This window comes from Perca flavescens, chromosome 9 (assembly GCF_004354835.1).
Source record: "Perca flavescens isolate YP-PL-M2 chromosome 9, PFLA_1.0, whole genome shotgun sequence".
Classification (NCBI taxonomy): Eukaryota; Metazoa; Chordata; class Actinopteri; order Perciformes; family Percidae; genus Perca; species Perca flavescens.
The window spans coordinates 16,147,522-16,171,616 of NC_041339.1; the positions used below are offsets into that span (position 1 = coordinate 16,147,522).

The 24,095-nt window shown below is 39.9% G+C and overlaps 4 protein-coding genes across 8 annotated transcripts; 1 reads left to right on the forward strand and 3 right to left on the reverse strand.

The window, feature by feature from the left end:
- Window positions 1–1,266: 1,266 nt before the first annotated feature.
- On the reverse strand, window positions 1,267–8,938 carry selp (selectin P). Of its 5 annotated transcripts, none has more exons than XM_028588327.1 (17): window positions 8,808–8,938; window positions 8,379–8,552; window positions 8,213–8,291; window positions 7,718–8,104; window positions 7,529–7,636; window positions 7,233–7,418; window positions 6,724–6,909; window positions 6,434–6,619; window positions 6,133–6,315; window positions 5,836–6,021; window positions 5,503–5,688; window positions 4,887–5,072; window positions 4,562–4,747; window positions 2,645–2,833; window positions 2,350–2,538; window positions 1,681–1,800; window positions 1,267–1,574 (listed from the first exon to the last, which is right to left on the reverse strand). In XM_028588327.1, exons 2-17 carry the CDS (start codon window positions 8,379–8,381, stop codon window positions 1,501–1,503), a joined length of 2,634 nt encoding a protein of 877 aa, XP_028444128.1. In that variant the 5' UTR covers window positions 8,382–8,552; window positions 8,808–8,938; the 3' UTR covers window positions 1,267–1,500. The 5 variants fall into 5 exon arrangements, 4 of the variants coding, with proteins under 4 accessions (XP_028444128.1, XP_028444129.1, XP_028444131.1 ...); XM_028588328.1 differs by having other exon boundaries at window positions 8,379–8,581; XM_028588330.1 differs by lacking the exon at window positions 4,887–5,072.
- A 2,520-nt stretch (window positions 8,939–11,458) lies between these two features.
- LOC114561632 (L-selectin) lies at window positions 11,459–12,185 on the reverse strand. The gene is made up of 3 exons (XM_028587696.1): window positions 12,179–12,185; window positions 11,671–12,066; window positions 11,459–11,583 (listed from the first exon to the last, which is right to left on the reverse strand). The coding sequence occupies exons 1-3, from the start codon at window positions 12,183–12,185 to the stop codon at window positions 11,459–11,461; spliced, it is 528 nt and encodes a 175-aa protein (XP_028443497.1).
- Window positions 12,186–13,851: 1,666 nt separating this feature from the next.
- sele (selectin E) lies at window positions 13,852–22,891 on the reverse strand. Its single transcript, XM_028588254.1, has 13 exons — window positions 22,780–22,891; window positions 17,721–17,784; window positions 17,550–17,622; window positions 17,013–17,417; window positions 16,553–16,657; window positions 16,264–16,455; window positions 15,975–16,166; window positions 15,629–15,817; window positions 15,323–15,508; window positions 14,969–15,175; window positions 14,672–14,851; window positions 14,427–14,559; window positions 13,852–14,327 (listed from the first exon to the last, which is right to left on the reverse strand). The coding sequence occupies exons 2-13, from the start codon at window positions 17,721–17,723 to the stop codon at window positions 14,267–14,269; spliced, it is 1,926 nt and encodes a 641-aa protein (XP_028444055.1). The 5' UTR covers window positions 17,724–17,784; window positions 22,780–22,891; the 3' UTR covers window positions 13,852–14,266.
- Window positions 22,892–23,220: 329 nt separating this feature from the next.
- Window positions 23,221–24,095, forward strand: si:dkey-51e6.1. The gene is made up of 3 exons (XM_028588255.1): window positions 23,221–23,462; window positions 23,728–23,852; window positions 23,978–24,095. The coding sequence occupies exons 1-3, from the start codon at window positions 23,321–23,323 to the stop codon at window positions 24,068–24,070; spliced, it is 360 nt and encodes a 119-aa protein (XP_028444056.1). The 5' UTR covers window positions 23,221–23,320; the 3' UTR covers window positions 24,071–24,095.

A 24,095-nucleotide genomic window follows, 5' to 3' on the forward strand; every position in this document is an offset into this window, starting at 1 on the left:
GAGATATGAAGCCCCACTGTATGGAGTGCCTCCTTGCCCCAGCCATGAACCCTCTCCTGGACCCATCTCATATTTCCCACTATGAAATCAGACCTTGCAGAGCAGAGAGCGCAAGTCAATGGTCAGGAACAATCTAACTGTCTGTCACCGTGGTATGCTACTGCCAAGCAGAACTAAAGAAGTGTGCAGCAGAGTATACCGAGTGTGTGTTTCTTTGAGTCAGCCTTTGTATCTCTGCTCTAAGTGTCTGCTGGCATGTGTGTGTGCGCATGCTCACGTGTTAGGTGGAACAACACTCTTTGTTGTAGGGACTAAAGTATCATGATGTACTTCCTTGTATATTTAGAGGTAGATAAAGGGAGAAAAGCCAACCTTAAATATCAGGGAAGGAAGCCAAGGTGGTCACCTGCAGGGACTTTTTCCCTTCTTGTGCACAGTTGGCACGCTTATATGGATGCCAGCAGCAGTGGGAGGGATGAGAAAAATAATCAAACCGTGATCATACGGTAACAGCAGGTAGCAATAAACTCATTATTATTCTGATGGTAGCCAAACAGTTTCCTGTCGACAGCATGGTTATTTATTGCACCCTTCATGCCAACCACAGGCCACAAACCCTCTGTCTTTTAACCGCTATAATTGGCTTCATGCTGTTGCAGTGCCAAGACAGATGCACACGCTTTGCTGAAGATACTCCATTGGCAGCACATATTTAAAGTCTGGGGGTATACTATTGGCACAGATACACAGGGAATATTCAACACAGTAGATACAGCCATACAACAGAAATTCCATACTTAAGACAGACAATGGATTTACACCTAAATTGGTTACTATAAAATGTCAGCCCTAATACGAAACATTTTCAACACCATGCAAGTCTCATTTCAGACCATTTAATTCAATGAACTCTAGTCAATGTGGGGGTAGTGGATTGCCCCTCATTGTGGGATCAGTGCCCAGTGTGACAAAATGAGGAGAGACTGATAATAGATCACCTCCCCACCAATTAGTGACCGGAGCCTTCTGGCTACTAAATGTGCTAAACTGACACTTTTGTGGCAACTGGCAGTTTGGTCATCTCCGAGGGTTTCTGCCACTTCAATTGACCCCACAATTAGTTCCTATGTGGGAGGTCAAAGGAAATGAGCTACCAGGTAGTTCACCTGCAGGACAGTGTCACCCAATACTGTACCAACTGACACTAGACCTGGACAAAGAATTGTGTAGTATTGGGTGAGTCAGCTCATAAAATAAAAGTGCTGATTTAAGAATTGTTGATAGTTTATTGACAAGCAAGCAATACACAAGCAGGACACCTTATGACTTTAATAACAAAGGTAACAGTTTTCATGCAAAACGTGCATTAAATCAGTTCCAGTGAAGCTCTAATCCTACTGTATTCTTTTCTTACCAGTATCATACCACAAAAACTACCAAGCTTTATATAATAACAGCAAGTGTTTGGGTGCAGTATTTTTAAATGATTTGCTACAAAAATCAAGTCTTAAAATCAAATGCTGGATTCTCTCTGTCTCCCCATGTTGGTGCATGCGGTTCCATGATCGTATTTCCTGCAAAGATCAGAAACAAGGATCAAGGCGACACCGAGTGCTACAATATGCTGTATGAGTATAAGTGAAACAGCACAGCAGCAGTACAGTAGTAGAGTGGTCTCACCTTTTTTCTTAAATCGCATTATAATCACCACAGCCAGTCCTATCAGGACAAGCAGCAGGACAACATAAACTGCTCTTAAACCTGGAGACAGCAGCATGGCAGTCCACCCCACTGGCATACCTTCCACAGGAACACAAAGATCACAGTCAACACAAGTTTTTCACTACTCACTGCATGTTTCTTAATCAGCAGACCATTCATCATTAGTTAATATTCCCTAGGTCGGTCCATCACTTTGGTCCAGACTGCAATATCTCAACCATCAGATGGATTTCTTTGAAAGTTTGTACAGACATGAATAGTTCCCAGATGACAAATCCTAATCTCGGGGATGCCCTGATTTTCCCTTAAGCACCACCAGCAGGTCAAAGTTTACACTTATTCAGTCAAATATTTCATCATCATCCACCACCTGACATTCATGGTTCCCAGAGGATTTATCCTTTTGATTTTGGTGACCCTCTGACTTCTCTAGTGCCACTATGAGGTTGACATTTGTTGTTTAGTGATCACCAATCACATATGGCCTTTGGCTTATGATCAGCTTCCTTCAAAACTAATGGCATTCCCATCAGCCTCAGCTGTAGTTTGTATAAGACATTACACTGGCATATCAGCAGGATAGCATTGCCATCTTGAGCATGTTAGCATGCAGACAAATCTATTTACCTGTGCAGGTAGGCAGGCTGGCATTCCAGAACCCAGTGGAGGAGCAAATCAGCACACCTGTGCCATTCAGGGAGAATCCCTCCTCACAGGTGAAAAGACACTGGGTGCCAATGCTAAAGTTCCCCAGAGGATGGGAGCAGTTCATAGACAGGGATAAAGACAAGGCACGAAGGGACTCGCACTGTACAGCTGAGATGTAAAAAAGGTGATTACTGTAATTACTGACATTGGATCAACTGTTTGAATACCACAGCATCAAGAAAAAAGTAAGTTTAAGGTTGTATTGAGCCCTTACGCTGGCAGGTGGGTAGATCTTGACTCCAGTGGCCCGAGTTGTCGCATGTGATAGTCTTCGTTCCTTTCAGCCGGAAGCCCTCATCACATTCAAAGTCACAGTGGGAGCCAAAGCTGAAAGGAGAGTATGGATGGCTGCAGTTCATCCTACTATGTTGTGGAGCCTTGGCCAGTAGGGGGCATGGCTGTGCTGTAGATAACAAAAAATATGACCACTAGCTTCAGACCAGATAATTCTAATCTTCTGAAACAAAGTGGCAAAAAGTGCATTTCCTTCAAATTCTAACAGTTGATTTAAGACATGACAAGTTACAGACACATCTGGTGTGTTGTGATACAAATGAATGTATGGACAGATGTAAACCCACATTCCAAATCACAAGTGTAATGTAAATATGCACCCAGCAGGAGGGAATATATGCCAATTGCAGCTCGTTTATCATTTTTTACACAGACAGTGGGGTATTTCTCTCTGTTCCACGAGCCCAAAGAGGTGCACTCTGTGTCAGCTGTGCCTTTCAGGACAAAACCCCCCTCACAGGTTGATGTGCACAGAGGACCAAAACTGAACTCTTCATGGGGATCAGAACAAACTAAGGAGTCATGAGAGGATGAGCTCAGAGTGGGACATCTTTTAGAGCTGTAAGCAAATACTGTAGGTAGTCATGCCATCTTAACCAGTGTCGGGCAAGTTACTTCCAAAATGTAATACATTATAGATTACTAGTTACTGTCATTTGAGAGTAGTTATATTACAATATTACTATCTCTGAATTGTAATGAGTTACACTACTTATGCATTACTTTTGAGTTACTTTCACCAAAATAACAGCAGAAGTTTGACTTGGCAGCTAGCTTGTGAATTTCACAACCGGATCAATAAAGTCTCATCTTTATCCACTTTGATAAATCATAGATTATTCATAATATTTTGTATAATTAATATGGATATGCAAAGTAACTAAAGCTATAAAACTAGACAAGTAAAACATACAATAGGCAAGTAGGAGAAAATAAAAATACTCAATTAAAAGTAGGCTACCTTACAGTTGTATTGAAGTACAGCATTGTTGTAAAATGTTTGTTTAAAGCACTTGAAGAAATTCATGTGGTTTAGTTTAAAACAGTCTAAAGGAAATGGTCAATAGTGTGATTAAAACTCACCATTTACATTATTTACAGTACTTGATTTACAGCCGATATGTGAAAAGCTCCACAACCTTGTTTAACAGTAATTTAGTTTTACTACGAATTGTCACAGGAAGTGCTTTTATTTTGAAGTAGCCTACACGGAAGTTGACTGTTGTGTACTCTTTCTAGCTTGTGTTGAGATGAACGTCAGACCCTAGATGCAAACATGTCCGTCAAGTTAAGTTGATCACTTTCTTGTTTGTAAAACTGCAACGTATTGAACAGTAAATGGTCACAGTAAAAGACAAGAGTTTTTGGTCGACATTCGAAGCCCTTCTACTACAGGCATAGTTACTCTCCACGGCTGATAAACTGCAATGATATTTACGTGTAAGCAAGCCTAAACATTAAACATTAATTCCCGACATGTTTAAATCTGTCAGCGGCTCGGACACACTGCTGTCCGCGCTGACGTACCCTACCGTCACCTGTTGGGACACGATGTTATGAAATAATATTCACGCCTTTTTTTTTCCTGTGATCAAATGTTTCGCGGTGTTGGGAAATTCTTAAATGTTGTGTTAAAATGCGTTGTAACTCGCGTTACTGAGATTGTAACGGGTATAATATTACCGAAATTTAATTAGTAATGAGTTACATTACTGCGTTACAGCAAAAAGGAATACATTACTGTAATTGCGTTACTTTTGTAACACGTTACTCCCAACTCTGATCTTAACCATGAGTTATTCTTGTAATTATGCTCAGATACAGAGACTGTTTTTACCCAAGCAACGAGGGGTGTCTGTGCTCCATGTGCCCAGAGAGGTGCACTCCGTGTCAGCTGTCCCATTCAGGAGAAAACCATCCTCACAGATTGATTTACACCAAGAACCAAAACTGAACTTTGCATGAGGATCAACACAGAAAAAGGAGCCATGAGAGGGAGAGCTCAGGGTCGAACATCTTTTAGCTGGGAGGTAAACAAATAGGAGAGACCAACAAGATATTTTAGAGCGTTATGATGTAAAATGGCATTTGAACATTATCTAATCCATGATATTATGAGCTCTTATGTTAATTAACAGATGATATAAAAATATGTACTTTACCCAAGCAACCTGGGATGTCCGAGCTCCACATGCCCAGAGAGGTGCACTCTGTGTCAGCCGTCCCATTCAGGAGAAAGCCCTCCTCACATGTTGACTTGCACTGAGAACCAAAACTGAACTCTCCATAAGGATCAAAGCAAACTAGTGAGCCATGAGACGGAGAGCTCAGGGTTGAACATCTTTTAGCTGGGAGGTAAACAAGTAGAAGGGGAGACCAACAAGATATTTTAGAGCTTTATAATGTAAAACGGCATTTGAACATTATCTAAGCCATGATATGAGCTCTTATGTTAGTTAAGAGATGATGCTATGACATGAACTACTACTACCACCACCATTTTTACCGTTCCATTATCTTTATTTTGACAGTTATTGCCACTGTTCATCACATCCCCAACCGGCACCATTAGACACCGCCTACCAAGAGCCTGGGTCTGGCTGAGGTTTCTTCCTAAAAGGGAGTTTTTCCTCACCACTGTCGCACTATGCTTGCTTTTGGGGGAATTACTAGAATTGTTGGGACTTCATAAATTATAGAGTGTGGTCTAGACCTACTCTCTGTAAAGAGATAACTAGTTATGATTTGTTACTATAAATAAAATTGAGTGTACTTTACCCAAGCAACCTGGGATGTCTGCGCTCCACATGCCCAGAGAGGTGCACTCTGTGTCAGCTGTCCCATTCAGGAGAAAGCCCTCCTCACATGTCGACTTGCACTGAGAACCAAAACTGAACTCTCCATAAGGATCAGAGCAAACTAGGGAGCCATTTGAGGGAGCGACCAAAGCGGGACATCTTTTAGCTGAAAGGGGAACAAAGAAGGAGAACCCAATATATTTAAGAGCTTTGCATGGTAATGACACAAAATCAAGCCACTTAAACCATTAAATTAAGAGCTACTCTTGATTTTGAACAACAGATAAGGATACAGAGATTTACACTTTTTTACCATTGCAATGAGGGATGTCTGTGCTCCATGTGCCCAGAGAGGTGCACTTTGTGTCAGCCGTCCCATTCAGAAGAAAACCCTCCTCACAGGTTGATGTACACAGAGAACCAAAACTGAACTCTCCATGAGGATCAGAGCACACCAAGTAGCCATGAGAGGAGGAGTTCACAGTGGGACATCTCTTAGCTGGAAAGGGAACAGAGAGAGGGAGAGACCAATGAGATATGTTAGAGTTGTATGTGGTAAAGTGATTGGAGACATAAATTACAGACCCTAATACAGATATATTATTTTTACCAAGACAATGTGGTATGTCTGCACTCCACATGCCCAGGGAGGTGCACTCAGTGCTGTCTGTTCCATTCAGTAGAAAGCCCTCATCACAGGTTGTAGTGCACCAAGAACCAAAACTGAAGGAACCATTTGGGTCATAACAGGATAGGGAGCCATGATGAGGATTTATTGGTTTACACCTCTTAGCTTGAAGAAAAACAGACCAGGGAGAAACCATTACACATACAAGATAGTAAAACAAAAAAAATGAATTGACCGATTACTTTAAGCTGAAGGAGCAAGACTTTGTTATCTGTGGTCATACCCTGGCAAACAGGAAGTGCATGACTCCAGTTTCCCCGAGAAGAACATTTCGTCATGTTTGTGCCAATCAGATCAAATCCTTCTTCACATAGCACGGAACATATTGAGCCATAGCTGTACACTCCTCGAGGGTCCTGACATTGCATGAATGCATTGGGTGGAGTCTTTAAACGGTTGCACTTTACCACTGGAGAAGAAGAAACACCATCATTTATCATATCAGTGTACAGTTTTGTTGGTTTTTAGGAAATGTTGCTTTCAGGGAGCCCTGACATAACTTCTGCGACCCACCTGTGCACGTAGGTGTAGGGTTGCTCCATTGTCCCGAGGCCAGACAGGTGAATGTGTTGTCTCCGGTCAGGTAGTAGCCTTTTTGGCAGGTGAAGTTACACTGTGAGCCAAAGGAGAAAGGCTCCAGAGGGTCCACACATGTCACATTGCCCGTAACAGGAAAGAAAACGGGGGAGCACTTTTTTACTGTAGTGGGATATAGATATAAATCACACATGCAGTATTCCACTCAATGGAAGTCAATGTAGAATGACTCCACTTATACAAACATAGCATCTGTGGGAATGGGGGAGAATAACCATGCTGACATAATTTACAGTCAAGGGAAACCGTAACTGACCAACCACATTAAACTACAATGTTGTTTTCCCTATGCAGACTTAAATGAGTGTGAAGTTAAGTGCCAACAGGTGTGACCTGAATCTGATCTGCTGTGCAGTCTGGATAGGATGTGACTACATACTGTATATTGAGGCCAGCTAAGTATTTGTAAAAGTTAGTTGGCATACCTTGACACAGAGGAACAGGGTGGTTCCAACGTCCGCTGGCTTGGCAAAGCAGTTGTGGCACTCCTACCAACTGAAAGCCAAGTTCACAGTCAAAACGGCAGGAAGAGTTGAAACGATTGGACCCATAGGGATGGAAACAGTAGTGAGATCCCTGTTCTGGATCCAGCAAGGGTTTGCATGCGATTGCTGAAGAAAACAAAACAAAAAAAGATATTTTATATAGTTAGAGATTTCTCTTTATTTAAAAGAAAGAAAAAAAAAAATGCATGACTGGTTTAAATGACAAAAACAATTACCCTCTTCACAGCGTGACCCCCGGAAACCAGGATGGCACTGGCAGGTATAGTTCCCAATGGTCTCCACACAGTCTGCATTGGCACTGCAGGAATCCTGTCTGCAAGAGGCTAAAGAGAGAGATATCTCACATGCTATAATACATCTACAGGAGTCCGTAAATGTGTACATTTAATAAAATAAGGTTTTACTAGCATAGCAGACGGTTCCCTTCTTCTTGCGACAGCTCTCGTTGTTCCACTTGGCGGTGTCTGTCTCCCTCTTTATGTAAATCTCCACACAGTCCTGATTTGCTATGTTATCTGGCTCCTCTGGTGCCCAATTCTGAGCTTCTTCAGGTACCTTCTCAGAGGTTTCTTGCCAGATCCACTCTCCATCCTTTTTTACTATGCCTATCCAGTAATATCTTGTGTTAAGAGGCAGCAGATCATTGATGAAGGCACTCTCCTCCTGGTTCCGGATGGGCACCATGTCTGTAAAGTGCTGCAGGCACCACTGGCGGGCATCAGGCCATTTACGGCTGGGAACGGTGCTGTAGTTGTAGGTCCATGCCTGCGCTGCTCCCCCGCTGCTCAGGTCTAAGATAAGGTTAATGGGTAATGAGACAGAATTGAACTGGTAAAGCAAAAAGAGAATTGTCTGAATGAAGTTTGGTAAGAAGAGTTTGTAAGATTATGCAGACCCACCTTGGACAAATACTATAAATGCAGCTACCAGCACCATGCGATGCAGGCTTTGTCTAGTATCAACCAATTCTTGAAACATCTGAAGTAAAAAAAAAAGAGATTTATTTTTCCTCATAATTGCATTTGAAAAATTACACTTCTTGCACTGACATTTCACAGGTCTTACCATTTGATATGGTCAGTCGCTCAATCTTGTTGTTGCATTTACTCCACTATGCAGACGGACAATCAATGGCAAACTGGTATTAATTGTTCTTCAGGGAATGAGTCAATGACAAATTGTGTCATATCACTTTTGCTGCAACTTCCTCTCAGGAAGGGCACCGTTCTACCACCCTCTCTGGAAACACACACACACAGACCCCAACACTTGCACCACACATATACAGACGCACACTTACACTCAATTCATTTTATTTAAATTAATTTAATGAATGTTTACCAAATATACCACAGAAATACACCTCTACTATTATTAAATGAGTTTACATACATGTTCTTATAATAAACCATCATGTACACACAAATACTACAACCATGCAGTATATCCAAATGAAGCTTTAACATATATCATATTTGAAAAAACTTTGCTTACTGATTATCCTGGCACACAGCCTGGGCGGGCAGGGACTGTTTAGGTTTATTTATGGACCTCTTTCACAGCAGACATTTTTGACTTTTCATAGGAAAAGCACAGCTGAAATTGATAACCTTAACGATGGCTCAGTTCCATCAATTGTCCCAGTAAGCTATTTCAGTGAGTCAGCATGCCCAACTCCATGGCCTCTCCTAAGTGGAATGCAGCCAGCAATAATGGTTTTGAATACACCTGTGCTTCTCCTACTATGACATGTCAACATGTCTGCCGTGAAAAAGGCCTATTAAAAAGGCCCTGAACACCCACACAGGTGTTTATAGTTAATGTGGCAGACTGGACCTTTCTTGTGGGTGTGGTTAGACTGAGTGATTGACATCTTTCTGAGTCCACTGTTAGTGTTGTTGCACGTGTTTGGGCGGGACTAATGACACCTTTATCATCCTTATTGGTGGAAAGAATTTCAATTTTCAACCTAAAAAGAGTCTAATCAGCTAGAATAACTGAAAACACCTGTTCAGAGGCTTTAACAATGTACTAAAGTTAATACGAGTAACTGCATTTTGGTCATTATAGATATATTTTAATAAGACATAAATGAGGTCCCAGTTGTCCTTCATCCTTGTGCCTCATTGGATGGACTTGTCGCTTCTTCAGGCTGCCTATGAAGGACAAGCAGATTGACAATAAAGGGAAGCTTACAGGATGATTTACTGAACTAAATTACTATTATTTCAGCATACAGAAGCAATAAACCGTAACATTTGAGTTTTGAAATATTGAATGTGCATGGATGGGTGGAGCTGCTTTGGACATTTCGACACTGACCTTACTTGGGCAAGTTTCTTTCCTGTGAGAAATGAACAGACAACCAGATCAATATTGAGGTCTGTTGCAATAACATGCATCTCTATTTCTATGAAGAGTGATGGAAAAATACTGACTTTTTCTGTGTTTCATCCAGCAAAAACAGATGCAGCAGAAGGCTGAGAGAGCTCCACACCCAACGACAGCCAACAGAGCCTGTTTATAGCCTGGGAAAACAAACACGTTTATCCTAAATCATACAATACTTGACAGTGTGATAGTTTTTTTTTCAAACAAATTACTACTACAACTACTTCTGCCTATTATAATAACAATGCATTTATTATTTATCAGAAGCAGAATCACTTTTGCAGAGTACAATGGTTTTGCTGTATTTATCTTCTTTTTTTTTAATGGTATTTTAATCTTTTACATAACTTCAAATAGTTACTTGTACAAATAGGTCTTGGGCCGCTCCAGACCCCGGTGACAGTACAGATAACATCTGGCGGGCCTATTATCAGGAAGCCTGGGTAGCATTTAAATCGACAGGTTGAGTTGAATGTCAGATTTCCTCCCGAGCAGCTAAGGTATCCGTTATCAGGCTGAGACAGAGGGGGGCATTCCATAGCTGGGGGCACAAACAGGTTCAAGTTTACCAGGAGTGCACTTATGTAACTTCTTACGCTAGCTTTCTACTGTGAAAATAATACATTTTTAGAGCACATTCATGCTGATGCAAGTATTCTAATCAGTATTTCGAATGTGATCCTCAGGCTGGTCTCAGGAAACAGAGGAAACAGATGCGAGGATTATGATCACCATGTTAAAATGTCCAATCTAATTTAACGTTCTGAAGAACTATGCAGAGGATATAATATCAGAATGTGAGTTAGTTATGACATATAACTATACCCTGGTAGTTTTCAGATATGCCTCCACATACAGTAATAATTGTCTGGGAGAAGAACATAAAAGGCTTCTCAGGGGACAAGAGCACCTCAAATGACATTCTGAGGTTGTATTGGTTAAATTTGTTTACAGAAAGAATCAACAACCTCTTGTTGATCTTAAACCTGCAATAATGGATTTTTATCCACTTGGAGGCAACGGAAACAAGCTGTCAACCCAAAACTGATTATCATCACAGTTTAAGTATATTTTTTTCTGATTTTCTGAGCAAACCACTGCTTTTTATATATCCAACTTAACATTAGTATTCATGCGAAATTGTGTATGTTTCCACCTGAATAATTTATGTTTCTCTACTTTTAGCTCTGTTTTTGGTCTCCACCAACTTCTGAGGGAGATATATGGCTTTATAGTATTAAATGCTCCAATGTGCTCAGAAATAATAACTATTGACTACTTTGTCTAAAGGCTAGTTGGGTCTGGTCAGATAGTGTACAGGGAATTTTTTGAGCTTCCTGCTGCTGCCAAAACAACGCTAACAGTAAGCGATGACAGTAAACCAAAACAGTAAAGTTTTGGACTGGAAAAGGAAAACAATAAGCTGAAATATGAAGCTATAAAGCTCCATAGAGATGAAGGGAACTGCAGAGTTGGGTGACAGTTCGCTAAACCCCTCCCTTGAAAAGTCATTGTCCAATCATAGCTATATACAGTACACATTATGTACTGTTAGCACCTATGGTAAGCACTCATTATTTTAAAAATTGCCAAGAATATTTTGTGTTAAATTCGCAGTTTACAGCATATGGACATTTACAATTACAGCAACCAAAAACTGTTTCAGAATTGTTTAAAGATATACTTTCAAAAGTGTAAACCTAGGCTTATCCTTTAAAAAAACATTTCCTACTATAATAATTGGGGACATAGTTTCAGAGAGCTAACTCCTCACCTGTTTGGCATCTATCTCCCTTAAAGCCAGGTTCACAGAGGCAGGTTATGTTTTCTATCATCTCCTGGCATCTTCCTCTGCCACATGATGTTGCATTACATTGGGCTGTTAAAACAAAATGTGATACTAAAACAACCACTACCACATTTGAAATTGACAAATTAAAAAAACAATCAGCTTTGCATAGCCTACCTTTATAACAAACAGCGTATTTTTGTAGGGCGCATTTCTCATCATTCCACTTCCCTCGGTTTGGTCCTGTGTTCACATAGATCTCCACACAAAACTCATTGCTGTGGTTGTTATTGGGCTCGTTTACTGCCCATGACTGCTCACCAACCCACGTGCTGTTATTCCCAATCCAGGTCCAATTTTCATTCATGTGGTTTTTAGTGATTCCAATCCAATAATATGGACTCCTAGTTCTGTTTGGCAGCTTGGAGACCAGATAGTTGTTCTCTGTCTGGTTTTGGATAACCACCATGTCTGTGTAATCGGTTTGGCACCAACGTCGGGCCTGGGTCCAGTTCATGGTTTTTTGTGAGTAATGATATGTCCAGCCCAAGGTAGTCACAGCCAAGGAGCTACCTAATATACATTTTGAAAGAAAAAAATAATTTATGTGATAGCCTAATTCATCATCCAAAGTGTAAGTAAGAGGTAATGCACAATGTTATGTCTCACATCAGATACCACCAACTGTACATTTTGCCTTAGTTAAACTAAACTCACCAAGGAAAAGGATTAATGTCCACTTCATCAGTGAGTGACCCACAAACACCTGTTGCCTGTCCAAAGAAAAAATAATCAGAAGCCAAAATATGAATGAATACCATCATGGAAAGTAATGGAATACCATACTTACCCAGAATTGGTAATATCTGAAGAACTATATTTTCTAAGTTGATTGAAATAACTTTTCTACTTAAGTTAAATCCTTGTTTTTATTATCATATCAAACATGAACCATTATACAGTAAGTGAGTGTTTGCTGCAAGCAGGGACCAATGTCAGGCTTTTATATTTCTCTTAGGCTATTCAGTCCAACATTATCATAGAATACCGGGATGTTTACTTTACAGAGTGAATGCATGTGATGAATGAATGACTATTTGCTTGTTATACCTGAACAGACCATTTGGGAAATGCCCCTTGTTTCTGGTTAACGTGAAATTGGGGCAGCTCTTTCAGTAATGCATGAAAAAAAAAGCAATAAAAGGAAACACAAACTTCACAGTGAAGGTCACCATTGAATCTCAGAGCCAACACAAAGAAATAGTTCCCTCCAAAAATGAGTTTTGTGTTTTTTCTTGGTGACTTTGGCGGTTTTGTTCAGATGATGTATTCCTTTACAACCTTTACTTACAGAACAAATTAGGCTTTTTGAAATCATCTTTGCTTTTGATACACTGTTGCCTTCAGTCTGATGGAAGATATCAGATCTATTTCTAGTTCTACTGAAGTGCTGACATAGAAGAAACATAGTTGAAACATACAATGGTTATGATCTGTAAAACAGATTACCACAGCAATATATCTCTTCCAGTACTTAAGGTATGTCTCACTGTTATTCAACTATTCATCTCTGTCCCGACCATTGTGATGGAGGTGACAGGAACAGACAAGAGGTCTGTATTGTGTTTGGAAAAAGGTTCTTCCTGGAGCTCTGACAAAACACATGATGTCCTGCAATGTCAGGATAAACATCCCTGCTCAAAGTGTGGGAATATGCTGGCGTTGTGTGTTGATGGCTGAACCTTTGGAACGGTGAATAAGTATAGTAACAAGCCTGAAAATACCTTTTTTTATTATTTCTTTTAACTGACAGTAGATATTGGTCATGATACTGGAAGATGCATAATTATTCTCATATAATTATCATTATTATCACAATGTGTACAGCTTATTCTTTGTATTCTATTTTTTAAAGTTTTTATTTTATATCCTATATTATGTTACTCTATATAGCTCTGCAAATTGCCCTGTGGGTACAAATAAAGTGTTTTATATTGAATTGAATACCAAAAGCAAATTATATTTTGAAGTTTTATTATTATTTCTTTTAACTGACAGTAGATATTGGTCATGATACTGGAAGATGCATAATTATTCTCATATAATTATCATTATTATCGCAATGTGTACAGCTTATTCTTTGTATTCTATTTTTTAAAGTTTTTATTTTATATCCTATATTATGTTACTCTATATAGCTCTGCAAATTGCCCTGTGGGTACAAATAAAGTGTTTTATATTGAATTGAATACCAAAAGCAAATTATATTTTGAAGTTTTATTATGAATTAAAAGCAGCAGTGCTTTAAACATACAGAAATATGAATGAGCATTTCAAATGCAATAACCATCTGTTAAATAAATAGTACATAAATACTGAAATGATTCACAGTTCTGCAATGACATGGCAATCCACCTACAACATTATATAACATTACATTACAATAACATAATTCAAGCCCCCTTTCCAGCATGTTCATAAAGCTGTAGAACAATGTGCTCAATATAAAACTCCCATTGGGAGGAAATACATGTCTGAATAACATTACAAAGAAAATCATGAAATTCAACAAAACGTAACACAGCAATCAAATGCAAAGGCCTGAAAAAACTCTCCCCTCACCATAGATAGCTCTGACATATTGAGTTTTCCTGTTAACAAGTGTTATACAATGTAAAGTATTCATATTGTTCACATTACTATGACTAGTGACTGGCATACAGTTATGTTAGAGATATATATAATTATCCTTTGTTGTCTCTGAAGAATATGACTAGATGAGGCTGTCAATGCTGTTTTTGTAGACCTGTGGAGGTGCCTCAATGTCAGAGTTGCTGTAAGAAAAGACAAAAGAAGAAGATGAGCACTGCAATTCAACAAATGTGTTTCTTTAAAAAAAGGAAAAGTATGATTTAAGCGAGGTGAATGCTTACCTGTTTAGTTCAAACTTGTTTGCTTTCTGCTTCAGTCGTTTCAGGATCCACATAGCCAGAGACACACCAGATAATAAAACAGTGCCCCCTGTTGCCACACCAGAAGCAATGGCAGTAATCGGAGATGGGGGAGCTGTGGAAACATTATCAAATGTGAATTATTTGACCTTTTTTAACTCAAATGGATATTTTAGTCTGGCATTGTATTAAAATATCTTCTAACATTTGTTCCCTTTCTGTTTTACCTTGGCAGGAGGGTTTCTCTCCAGTCCAATTGCCATGACGATCACAGATCAGCAGATCGTGGCCGTCTAAAGAGTAATCTTGTTTGCATGTGAAGGAGCACTGTGAGTTGTACACTGACTCCCTGTTTGAGCAGTTGATATGACCGTTTTCAGGAGCCTCGAGCAATGGGCATCTCACCGCTGTGGGAAAAGACAGCAAGAATTTAGTTAACCATCACGTATTGATAAAGAAGACCTAATTTCGCGAATAAAGTAGGCATTACAGATGGTGAAAGTAAAATGGGTACATGTGTATACCTGAGCAGTTTGGTGGGGTGCTGGTCCACTGGCCTGGATTTGCACACTCCATGCTTAGGGCACCTTGCAGCTCATGGCCTTCATCACAGCTGAAAATGCAGACCATACCAAGTGGATGGGGGGTCACGGTAGAAACAAGTGAAGACAGAGAAGGGGTGCAGCTGATCTGGGCATTTGTTGGGATCTCAGGAGCAGGACATCCTATTGCTAAAAAGAAAAAAAAAAAAAAAGATGAAGTAATGTTAGCACAGACAAAGCACATGGCATAGCCCAGAGTAAAAAGACTGAAAAAGCTACGCAGTAAACAAAGTGTGCAGACAAGGCACAGATTTATGTGAACATATGCTACCATACCTTTGCAGGTAGGTATGGCTTTACTCCACTGTCCGTCCTCAGAACACTGAGTGGTGTGCGCTCCCTGCAGTTCAAAGCCTGCTTCACAGCTGAAGCTGCAGGTGGAGTCTGGCCGCAGTTCGGTCGAAGGTTCGCTGCACTGGGTGATGAGGTGAGCTTCTCCCTCTGGATTCTGGCATGTGATGGCTTAAACAGGAAAAATTAAAAGAATATATTTTTAGTATGTTTTTCACAAAGTCACAAAACAAGAAAGCTCTTCTTAATCGTATAGAAGGTGATTGGACTAAACTTAAAATGTGCCCTCACCTTTACAGCGAGGCATACTGTCACTCCACTCAGCTGCTGATGTGCAGGTCACCCTGCTCGGTCCCACCAGGTGGTAGCCGGCGGCACAGCTGACGCTGCAGGTGTTTCCGTAGCTAAACCTCACATCTGCATCGTCTCCACAGCTGACAGTGCCATTGTCTAGCTCGGGGAGAGCAGGGCACTGGACAGCTGCAAAATAGAGGGGGAGCAGAACAGGTTCAACGGTTGCCTTAATAAAAAAAGAAACATCACATAGCTTTTCCCTCAATATAACAGACTGAAATACAAAATAGCATGGATACTATGAAATCCTGGGAGAAAAAAAAAAGTGAAAATGTGCGCGTACCAACACAAAGCGGCTGGGAGGCATTCCAAAATCCTGACGCTTTACATTGCAGCGTGTTAGACGGGGAATCAGCGAGTACATAGCCTTCATCACAGGTAAACACACAGGTGGACTGGTAGCTGGAGGGGCCCAGAGGATCGGAGCACTTCATGGATCCTCTCGCTGGACTAGACAGCTCCTGACACTGGACCACTGTGGACAGCACCATCAACAACAACACATTAACATTGGTTAAAATCAAATCACTTTATTTTTATTTTTTGCAGCTTTGCAATACACCTCAACTCACATTCACATGTAGGTGGCCGCTCTGACCACTGTGTCGAGGCAGTGCATTTCAGGGGTCTTGACATACTCAGCTGGTATCCTTCCTCGCAGGAATACTGGCACAAGGAGTCGTAGGAGAAGTTGCCATGCTTGTGAGTGCAATTCACACTTCCTTTATATGGAACGGTCACCTGCTCTTCGTTACACTTGACAACTGGCAACAAAGAAAACAAGACACAATTAGACATCAGGTCCTGGCTGTAAGTGACTTTAAACTTTAAAACAAGTTCAACATCACTGTATCTTCTTACCTTGCTCACACTCCTCTCCATAAAAGCCTTCAAAACAAGCACACTTGTGGCTGTTGATGGTTTCGACACAGTCTCCATAGCGGCATGAGTTGTTCTTACAGGCAGCTGGGGAAAGAAGTAGTACTTTCACATAACTTGCATACAATGTTATAACTGTTTCTGAGCTTTTATTTTTAAAAACAACATCAACAAATCATTTAACCCTTGTGTTGACTTCGGGTCACATTGACCCATTTTCAATTTTTGTTTTATATCAGAAAATATGGGACGTAGAGATAAGCGCTGAAAATGTGTAGATGAAAAAGATGAAAAAGCAAAAACAAACTGTGAAGAACATTGGAAAGGTTTCAAGGTTGACGGGAAGACAATACAAGGGTTAAAAGAGATTCCCTAATAATCAAACAATTTAGGGCAGCTAAAATGAGCAACTCTTGTGTCCTAATCCCTAACTTTTGCTCACCTGCGTAGCACAGAGCGGTCTTCAACTTCCCGCACCTCTCATCATTCCATTTGCCTGGATGCTTATCGCTTTTAATGTACATCTCCACACAGTCCTCATTCGCCTTCGCACTCTGTTTCTGTTTGCCATTGTTTGGTTCGCCCGGTGCCCAGTTGGTTGCTTCTGCTGTCAGAGCCTTGTTGGTTCCTACCCAGGTCCAGACATTATTGATCTTGCGGATCCCGATCCAGTAGTAAGTGGATTTCCTGGGCAGCCAGCTGTTGAGATGCCCGATCTCCTCCTGGTTCTGGATGGCCACCATGTCTGTGTGGTGCTTCTGGCACCAGATTCTAGCTTCCAGCCAATTCATGGTGGTGTTAGAGTAGTAGTAGGACCAGCTCTCTACACTAGTCCACATGCACAGCACTGAGGACGGAGTACAGAGACACAATTTAGATGGTAAGGTAATAAGGATGGATTTAAGAAAAGGAACATATAGAAGAAAATAAAAGTTGAAAGTGAGACACTAAAGATTCTGTTAACATTGGATTAACATACTTGAGCAAAGAAAGGTCAAGCTGATCCATGATGACTTAGATCCATGGGTCTGAAATAATCCAAAGCTGAACTTCTGTGAGAAATAAGTTTTAAAAAAGTATCAGTTACGATAAATTCATACCATAAATGCAACTGACCACAAAGTATTTAAATTGATACCTCTACACTCACCATTTTAAGTTGTATGTGTGATAACCTACTGAAGACTCTTAGTATTTCTTTGGTCTAAGCACATCTGAGGAGAAGAGAATTCTGAGAGTTGCATGTGCTGAGTGTGCTGCTTTTATATCGGCCTGCTCCACTTTTCCTGGAAGCTCTCATCACAAGCGGGCTTTTCAGTGGAAATCCCCCACCACTATTTCCCCATCCCACCAGGGCCCTTGGAAACTTTCCCTATCTCTTTCCCACTGCTTTCCTCCTTTGTTTATTTATTTTTTGCATTTTTATCATATTGTATCAATAGTATTGTCACTGGAAAGTATTTATTTAATTACTGCCCTTTTAGAACAATTTTAAGGAAGTTGCACTACACTTTGCCTTATTACTGCAACATTTCCAATTTACACTTCTACTCTTATACTTTTCATCCAAAACGTACAATTAATGAACTTATTGTACATTTTGCGGCTGCACTTTGACTTAAGTACAATTATCAATGCAGGACTTCTGTAATGGAGAATTTACATAGTTGTACTTCAGAATCAGAATCAGCTTTAATGGCCAAGTAGGTGTGAACACATCCAAGAAATTTGACTCCGGCTTTTTGTTGCTTTCAAAGTACATAGAGAGAAATAGACAAGGACAACAAAGCTGAACAAGGTAAACATAAACTTTTGACTACTATGTACAGAAAAAAGTTTGCATATAAAAAAGTGTACATATACGTGCATACACACATCCAAACAAACTGTTCTATGAGGTTTGTAAACAGTAAGACAATAGGGCAATGCAAAAGTGCAAATGGTGCTGGACTTAATAAAGAGTTACTAATATAAAAGGTTGCTTATATATCTATGTGGATATGACAGTATATACAGTATATATTATATATTATATATTTGACAGATATTTACAGGTTTAAATTATGTGTTTAACACTATTTACAGAAAGGTGGATGCTTGGTGTTACAGGATTATTGCGCAGGGATTTATCCTTACTTATTATGATATTATTGGTACTTTTACAGAAGTGCAGGTTCTAAATTGCCTAACATTGTGCTAATGTACTTATAATGTACTAATGTCCCTAGCATCCATTCCTCGTCAGCCACAGTCAGTCACAAAAAATGAAAACACACTAACACTAGCCCTACTAAATGTCAGGTCCTTGGTAGGAAAATCCTTTTTAATCAATGATTTTATTATTAAGCACAATCTTGATTTTATGTTTTTAACTGAAACCTGGTTGGACCATAATAACAGTGATGCTGTTCTCATTGAATCAGCCCCCCCTAACTTCAGTTGTATGAGTGAGAATAGAGTGAATAAGAAAGGAGGTGGAGTCGCCATTTTGTTTAATGACTCATTCCAATGTACGCAATTATCTTATGGAAATTTTGCTTCTTTTGAATATGTGGCTCTTCAGCTAAGATCCTCCCCTCAAGCTATACTTATAAATATCTACAGGCCACCTAAATACTGTCCAAACTTCTTTGACAATTTTAATGAACTGCTGTCTATAATCTGTAGTAACTTTGACCGTGTAATTATTGCTGGTGATTTTAACATTCATGTTGACAACCCCCAGAACCGAGGAACCAAAGAACTATGTTGTGTTTTTGAGAGCTATGGACTGACTCAGCATGTGACACAGCCCACGCACAATAAGGGGCACACTCTGGACTTGATTATCTCCAAGGGTCTAAACATTTCCAAGGTTGTGGTGACTGATGTTGCTCTCTCTGATCATTCCTGTGTTTTCTTTAACGGCACTATCTCGGTGCCCAAAAGTGTTCAAACTAAGTTAATCAGAAAACGGTATATCACTGAAAACTCAAGTGAATTATTCATTCAGCTTTTCTCCTCTACACCCACCCTCTCAGGGGTCTCAGTCACTGAGCTTGTAGATAATTTCAACTGTAAAATTACGAATGTTATTGATGCTATTGCTCCCACTAAGGTCAAAGCTGTCTCTGGTAAGAAAAGATCTCCATGGAGAAATGTTATAGTGGTGAGAACAGAAAAAAGAGAGTGTCGAAAAGCTGAACGTAGTTGGCGAAAATCTAATCTCCAGGTCCACTATAACATCTATAAAGAGAGACTTCACATTTATAATTTGGAACTAAGGAATGCAAGGCGGTCCTTTTTCTCTGACATTATCGCCAGAAACAATAATAATTCATGTGCTTTGTTTGCTACTGTCGATAGATTAACCAACCCTCCAGTACCAGTAGCATCTGAACTGTTGTCTACCAAGGCTTGCAATGACTTTGCCACCTGCTTCACAGACAAAATTCAGAAAATTAGACAAACAGTCAGTGCTTCCATATCAAGTACAGGATATGTGTTGTCACAGTGTTCACACAAAACAAAATCAAATATGACACAATTTCATGCGATCAGCCATAACAACCTGGAAGACATTATACAACATCTGAAAACCTCCTCCTGTTGCCTTGATATTCTACCAACGGGTATTTTCAAAAGTGTTTCGAATTGTTTGGCTTCTGATCTTCTAAATATTGTAAATACATCCTGCTCTCAGGTATCTTTCCACAAGCCCTAAAAACTGCAGTCATCAAGCCACTCCTAAAAAAGAACAATCTAGACACGTCACTAATGAGCAACTATAGGCCGATATCAAACCTTCCATTTTTAAGCAAAATCATAGAAAAAGCGGTTTTTCAACAACTCAACCTTTTCTTATCACTCAACAATAGTTTTGATGCCTTCCAGTCAGGTTTTCGACCACACCACAGCACTGAGACGGCTCTTGTCAAAGTCTTTAATGACATCCACTTAAACACAGATAGTGGCAAAATTTCAGTCTTAGTATTACTTGATTTCAGTGCTGCATTTGATACAGTCGACCACAACATATTACTTGACCGATTGGAAAACTGGGTTGGTCTTTCTGGCTCAGTACTAAAGTGGTTTGAATCCTATTTAAAGAATAGGGACTACTTTGTGTCTATAGGTAATTATACATCTGAGCATACAAATATGACATGCGGAGTTCCCCAAGGCTCAGTTCTGGGGCCTCTTCTGTTCAACATCTACATGCTTCCACCGGCTCAGATTATGGAAAACAACAAAATAAGTAACCATAGTTATGCGGATGACACACAAATTTACATAACCTTATCGCCAGGGAATTATAGCCCAATACAACAACTGAATATGTGCATTGAACAAATTAACGACTGGATGTGCCATAACTTTCTTAAATTAAATGAAGAAAAAACTGAGGTGGTTGTTTTTGGAGCAAAAGAGGAACGATTAAAGGTCAGCACTCAGCTTCAAACGACAATGTTAAAAACAACAGACAAAGCCAGAAATCTTGGTGTAGTCATGGACTCAGACCTGAATTTTAAAAGTCACATTAAGACAATTACAAAATCAGCCTATTATCACCTTAAAAATATATCAAGGGTTAAAGGACTTATGTCTCAGCAGGATTTGGAAAAACTTGTCCATGCTTTTATCTTCAGTAGACTTGACTACTGTAACGGTGTCTTTACAAATCTCCCTAAAAAATCAATCAGACAACTGCAGCTGATTCAGAACGCTGCTGCTCGAGTCCTCACTAAAACCAAGAAAGTGGATCACATCACTCTAGTACTGAAGTCTTTATACTGGCTTCCAGTGCCTCAAAGAATTGATTTTAAAATACTTTTGCTGGTTTACAAATCACTAAATGGTTTAGGGCCAAAATACATTTCTGATCTGCTACTACACTATGACCCACCCAGACCTCTCAGGTCGTCTGGGACAGGTCTACTTGTTGTTCCCAGAGTCAAAACTAAACAGGGGGAAACAGCGTTCAGTTTTTATGCTCTACATATCTGGAACAAACTCCCAGAAAACTGCAGGTCCGCTGCAACTCTCTTTCTTTTAAATCCAGGCTGAAGACATATCTTTTTAATGTTGCCTTTCTTTAAATAATCTATTTTTAACTGCTCTTTCTTTAAAATTCTTATACTGCACTGTACATTTTATTCTTGTCTTTTAATGATCTTAAATTGTTGTTAATTGTTTTAATGCTTTGAAATTGTTTTTGTTTTCTAACTGTTTTTAATGTTTCATGTTTCATGTAAAGCACTTTGAATTGCCTTGTTGCTGAAATGTGCTATACAAATAAAGCTGCCTTGCCTTGCCTTGCCTTGCCTAAAAAACCCATTAGTACATTAGCACACACATAGCAAAAAGAAAATTAATATCACAAAGAAAGTGATAGTTTCCTGGGGAAGGCACAATACCACACAACATATGTGAAGTGAAGTGAAGGAAATTGCAATTTTGGAAGCTGTGAAATCCTGTAAGTTGATAAGATAGTGACAGAGATTTAGAGTGCCAAAGATATCCCCTCTGGTTCCTCTTATTTGAATTTAAACATTTTCTTTATTTGCCAGCAAATGAATGTGAAGAAAAGTGTAAGCTTCATGAGCGTGTATGACGATTCATTCAACACCAGCCTAGCCAACAGTCCGTAGACTGGAACATGCTTTCCACAGTTCAAAGGATGTGCTCATCAAAAGAAGAGAAAAAAAACAATGCAATGGCAGCAAACAAATACTTTTTCAATGTCAAGAGACAGGAAATGTGTGGTGCATGAGCAGAGGCGCCTGCTGTCTGCCTGTGTTATTAGAAGTGACAGTTCATATCTTTCCTCTCTGACCCGAGGCACAGGATAGTAGCCACTGTTGCATGACACCTTTTAACCTTCACCCTTTTCCCTGAAAACTAATATAAACTCTCTAATTAACTCTTGGGGAACAAGACCCAGGGGAGAGACGTTTCAGCTAATAGAACACCCTAAACAGATGCTTATTAAGATTTTTCATTTGTGCTCTGATCATAATGAGCTGGTCAGGGGTCTTGCCACTGATTTATTCTCGCAAATAAACATGCATTTAAGAAATGGGTTAGGGCAGAGCAATTGTAATCACTTTATGTAGATAATATTACCACAATGATGACATAATCTTCATAATCATCATAATCTTTTTAACGTCACTGTCGTATTTGCCGCGATAAAGCAGGAAAGGAGAGGTTGTGTCTGTCTCACGAACCTCTAAATTCTTTTGGCTCCGGATTAAAGGCTGCACGGTGTAATACTGGTTAACACACTCTCCAGAGGTTCAAGCACCTGTGGCAAAAGCATCCATCCATCTCAGCTTTCACTACATTCCCAAGACTCTGTCTTTGATAGACACCAGCGGAAAATCGTCTCTAGTTACAGGAAATTAACAAACATATACAAGAAAAAGTCTGCTTGGTGAAAAATGGGCTCGTTAATCAATTGCCTACAAATCGGATTTGGAAGAATAGGCTGCAGTGGACTGATACTAATGGCAGTCTATATTGACGTGGTTTCTGGGTTTTGAGAGCTGTACAATTTTAACAGTTCCCTCTTGTTGCCATATGGGGTCGCCAGCGTGCATAATCCTGTACAAGTAATGGCGACAAGTTGCAAACGGTCTGTCTCTTTAAGACAGGAAATAGACGTCCCAATCCGAATAAAGGCATTTGTGAGAACGCACCACTGTTTGTCGTTGGTAGACCTCTGAACAGCCTGAGGGTCTCCGGTGCTAACTAAAAGCTACAGCCGCAATGGCAGACGCTCTAGCTAAAATCCCCGTTGTAGAGATTGATCCAGAAGGAACATTTAAGTACATACTGGTCCGAGTGAAAGTGAAAGATGGCGATGTGCATAAAGACATAGTCCGAGGCACAAAAAGTGCAGAGTATCACAGTAAGTTGATAGCTGTAGTTTGCTGCAGAAGAGGAGCGCCAAGTGCTTCAGTTCAGCACCTGAGTTGTTGCTGACTAGACCCATGTCCTTTTGGTGCAGCCTGTAAACGTGCAGTACGTTAGCGTATGGCAAATATTGGAAGCAACCGGTTTAGAAGACAATATGGGAGATAATGACCGTAAAATGCTTTAAATCGTTGCCTATTTGACTGTAACCAAACCAGATTGTATGCTTTGGTTGATTGAATGATTTTAATTATTTACAGATCATATATTTGAGAAGGTCAGTCCAGCTATGGAGGCCATGGGAATGGAGTGTAAATGCCTTGGAGGAGGGAAGATAGAGCACAACAGCCAAGAGAAAAAACTAAGGGTGTTTGGAGAATCAACTGTAAGTTCATTTGATTAGAAATACATTCAATCTTTAATCAACAACTGGTAATATATTACTACAAATACTCAACAATCTTTGGATGTAATAATGTAAATGCTCATTTGTTTCTCATTTATTTTCAGGCGTTTGGTAAAGCAGACCATTCTGTGTCTGTTGAGAAGTTGAAGAGTGCCTTCAGCGACTATGAGATCACCTGGTCTGACGACAAAAAATAAATGTGAACCCGCATCTCATCTCTAA

Excerpts from the sequence above, each read along its gene's own strand:
- selp (XM_028588327.1), bottom strand. Across the intron at positions 7,419-7,528 it reads GGGGTCACGCTGTGAAGAGG|CAATCGCATGCAAACCCTTG; the intron begins GTAATTGTTTTT and ends TGTTTTCTTCAG. Across the intron at positions 6,022-6,132 it reads AGACATACCACATTGTCTTG|CTAAGAGATGTCCCACTGTG; the intron begins GTAAAAATAATA and ends TTCCCTTTCCAG.
- LOC114561632 (XM_028587696.1), bottom strand. Across the intron at positions 11,584-11,670 it reads ATACGCTGTTTGTTATAAAG|CCCAATGTAATGCAACATCA; the intron begins GTAGGCTATGCA and ends TTGTTTTAACAG.
- sele (XM_028588254.1), bottom strand. Across the intron at positions 15,176-15,322 it reads AGCCATACCTACCTGCAAAG|CAATAGGATGTCCTGCTCCT; the intron begins GTATGGTAGCAT and ends TTTTCTTTTTAG. Across the intron at positions 14,328-14,426 it reads AACAAGTTTGAACTAAACAG|CAACTCTGACATTGAGGCAC; the intron begins GTAAGCATTCAC and ends CTTTTCTTACAG.
- si:dkey-51e6.1 (XM_028588255.1), top strand. The coding sequence starts at position 23,321 with ATGGCAGACGCTCTAGCTAAAATCCCCGTTGTAGAGATTGATCCAGAA. Across the intron at positions 23,463-23,727 it reads AAAAAGTGCAGAGTATCACA|ATCATATATTTGAGAAGGTC; the intron begins GTAAGTTGATAG and ends AATTATTTACAG. Across the intron at positions 23,853-23,977 it reads GGGTGTTTGGAGAATCAACT|GCGTTTGGTAAAGCAGACCA; the intron begins GTAAGTTCATTT and ends ATTTATTTTCAG.